General features: G+C 46.1%; 1 protein-coding gene across 1 annotated transcript; it reads right to left on the reverse strand.

The window, feature by feature from the left end:
* Positions 1-714: 714 nt before the first annotated feature.
* LOC144697753 (galanin receptor 2a-like) lies at positions 715-3,031 on the reverse strand. Its single transcript, XM_078569759.1, has 2 exons — positions 2,962-3,031; positions 715-1,643 (listed from the first exon to the last, which is right to left on the reverse strand). Exons 1-2 carry the CDS (start codon positions 3,029-3,031, stop codon positions 715-717), a joined length of 999 nt encoding a protein of 332 aa, XP_078425885.1.
* Between the last annotated feature and the right edge of the window lie 210 nt (positions 3,032-3,241).

The following is a 3,241-nucleotide window of genomic DNA, read 5'->3' on the forward strand; positions in this document are numbered from 1 at the left end:
CCTTTCAGGCAGCACAATTCAGATCACAATTCACTGCTTAAAAAAACCTCCCCATTCAATCAAATACTTTGTTTTAAATGTTGAGTAACACACGCTCGTGGAGAATGAGTCTCAGTGAAATAGGAGAATGAATGGAAGAAAGGAGGAAAGAAAGGAGGAAAGAAAGAAAGAAAGGAAGAAAGAAAGAAAGAAAGAAAGTAAGATAAAAATAAATGAACTCAGGGCTTCGCAAAGTGCTTTGCTGCCAATTAAGCATTTTCCCATAACAATGCAGGAAACACTTCAGCAAATGGGCACAGAGAAATTAATGGGAAGAAATAATCAGCTGGCTGGTTTCCGTGATGTTAAACTTATTGTGGGAACCTGGGGAAAGCTTTTCCTTCTCATTTTTTGAAATTACGACCGTGGGGTATGACATTCCATCTGAGAGGGCAGATACTCTTAGTGGTTTAGTTTCTCAACCAGGAAAGCAGCAACTGCGATAGCTCAGTATTCCTTGAGGGCCACAGGGGCACTGTCGGCACTGGAGTATGGGCCTGACATCTCTCAAGTAAGGGAGCTACTGCCCAGGACTTTCTCGTTCTGGAGAAAGAGAGGGAGAAAGAGTGAGTGATAGAAAGAGCGAGAGAGAGAGGGAGAAAGCGAGAGAGAACGAGAGGGAGAAAGAGGGAGAGAGAGAGCTGCTACACACTGAACCACTGTGATGGAAGTGAATCAACGCGGGGGCGTTTTGCAGTGTTTTAACTGTTTAAAACAACCAGTGACCGCGGTGAAGGGACACATCAGCACCTTCTTCAGCTCCTCCCGGAACTTATTCTGGGCCACTGCGTAGATAAAAACGTTGTTGCAGGAACTGACTAACTGGAGCATGTTGGCGGTCTCCTGGAGGATGTACCGGGGGTCATTGAAATCCAGGCTGGTGAGATAGCCCTCGCCTGTGAACCGCACGTAGAGGAAATGTCCGATATAGGTGGCCCACAGGAGGAGGAAGCTGAGCGAGATGGCGAAAAGCAGGACAATGGACCTCTTGCGTTTGGTGATCTCCGCGTCTCCATGACTCTCGGTACCCCGGAGCCTCCTGCGGGCTCTGCTGGCCGCTAAGATATGCCTTACGGTCAGGGCATTGACCAGTAGAATGAGGAAGACAGGGAGAAAGGGGTTTAAAATGTGGTCCAGCCAGTCGTAAGCCTGCCAGACGAGCGAGGTGTAATAGATAGGCTTAATGCTGCAGAACCAGGGCACCCCGTCCAGGATGTACAAGGGCTGGTAGATGAAGTAGAAAGGGACGTTCCTGGCGCAGCTCAGGGCACTGACCAGTCCTATAACAAGTAACGCAATTTTCCCGGTGCAGTATCTGGCCTTCAGGCCCTGACAGCAGATGGCCACAAAACGGTCGATGGTGAAGGCCACAGTCAGCCAGACTGAGCCATCCCGGGTGGCAAAGACCAGCAGGTTGCTGAATGCGCATGCGGGAGTGGTGGACAGGACACTGTCCTGAAAGTAGATGCGGCCGATCCGGTTGAGGATGACGGCAGTGATGATGACCAGGAAATCACTCACTGCTATCGCCACCAGGTAGTAGGTGATGCACCGGGAAAGTCCGCACCGTCCTCGGGATAATATTACGGTCCCCAGCAAGTTGGCTGTGAGAGATGAGATGAGAGAGTTGTTACTGAGCGGACTCCAAACAACAGCTACTACCTCATTCAACCAGTTACTGGATCACTCCTGATCCACCCCTCTGCCTTCCCCAGACTCCAGCTGTTACAAAGCCTTTGGTTAGTGTTCGGTATCCAATGCTGCACCAAACACTTATCAATGCAGACGGCATTTCAATCGGGCCCCACCACAAATTCTGCTCTCCGGCCACTGAGCCAATCCCAAGGCCTAGCTATCCAACTTAAGATCATCCAAAACATGTGCTGCCGATAGCCATTGTCAAAGCAATACCCGTCCATCCATTAAGCTTATGCTCGCTGGCATAGGTTGGGTCTCAGGCGGCAACGTCTCGGCTTTAACAACCACCCCTCAGCTTTAACAACCACCCCTTTCCAATTTTGGAATCGTTCCGTTTCCTCGCCTCTCCCAATCCCTCTACAACTATAACTAACTGAGATCTCAGTGTACGTCCTGTTCTGCTCTCTTGTGTCTCCCTAAAATTAACTGTTCCATGAGTAGCGTTTATGCCTGTAGCTACTGAGCCCTCATCTCTTTAATCCCCTCCCTCAACGGCTCCTTCTCTCATTCCTTTGAATTTTGATAAAACATTGGGTTAAATATCTCTTCCTGGTTTTCGGTACTAAATGTATTTGTTCAGGCTCCTGTGAAGCATCCCCACCATACGCACTGCAGTGACTAAAGAAACAAGCGCAACTCCGCCTTTCAAGTGAGAAATAAAGATGAGCAATACACGTTGACCTTGTTGGTTTCACCCACATCCCGCTGATGGTTAAAACATATAATTCTTCAAAATGTGCAAACCGACCAGCACAACAATCGATTAACAATTTCGAATCTCCGCTAACCTCCATCAAACGTTTCCATAGTTAATTGCTAAGATTACATTAACAATCGGGACTGTCCAGTGAGAACTCACTGTACTAAAACTATCACATTATTTCACAGGGTCAAAAGTACATTGGTGTAATTACTAAATGTATTTTTATATTACAATTCATCTAATATTAGTTTTCTGATACTATGCACGAAAATGTATGTTGCTACACTATGATTTGCTATTATTCCGCTAGATTGTATTTGACTACCTTAAAATAAGATCCAGTGTTCAACAATATGACAGTTTAATGTTCATGCAAAGCCATACATTACAATTCATATTTCAGCAATCGAATAAACGGTATTCCTATAAATGTGCGGCATAATCAATAGTCCGATCTTGAAAGGGGGCATAAAAACTTTCTGGAGATTTGCAAAATAAAAAAAAACTTATCTAACACTTACCAGGGGCACCAATGACTGCGAGAATGGGATAGAAAATGGCAAAGAAGATGCCTTTCGCTGGCCCGTGCATCGTCTCTCAGAAACGAAAGGAATTCCCGACGCTGTATACTTTAGTTCTGTGAGGCGTTCAAACCGTCCCTCATTTATTCTGAATGAACGTCTCCAGAGGGACAATTAAGTTACAATATGTACCTTAGTTACAGTTCAGTAAACAAACAGATTAATCCACGCTTTCAAGCCTCCCATTCGTAACATTGGCAAGGTGGATGATGGGCCAACT

This window comes from Cetorhinus maximus, chromosome 23 (genome assembly GCF_964194155.1).
Source record: "Cetorhinus maximus chromosome 23, sCetMax3.hap1.1, whole genome shotgun sequence".
Taxonomy (NCBI): Eukaryota; Metazoa; Chordata; class Chondrichthyes; order Lamniformes; family Cetorhinidae; genus Cetorhinus; species Cetorhinus maximus.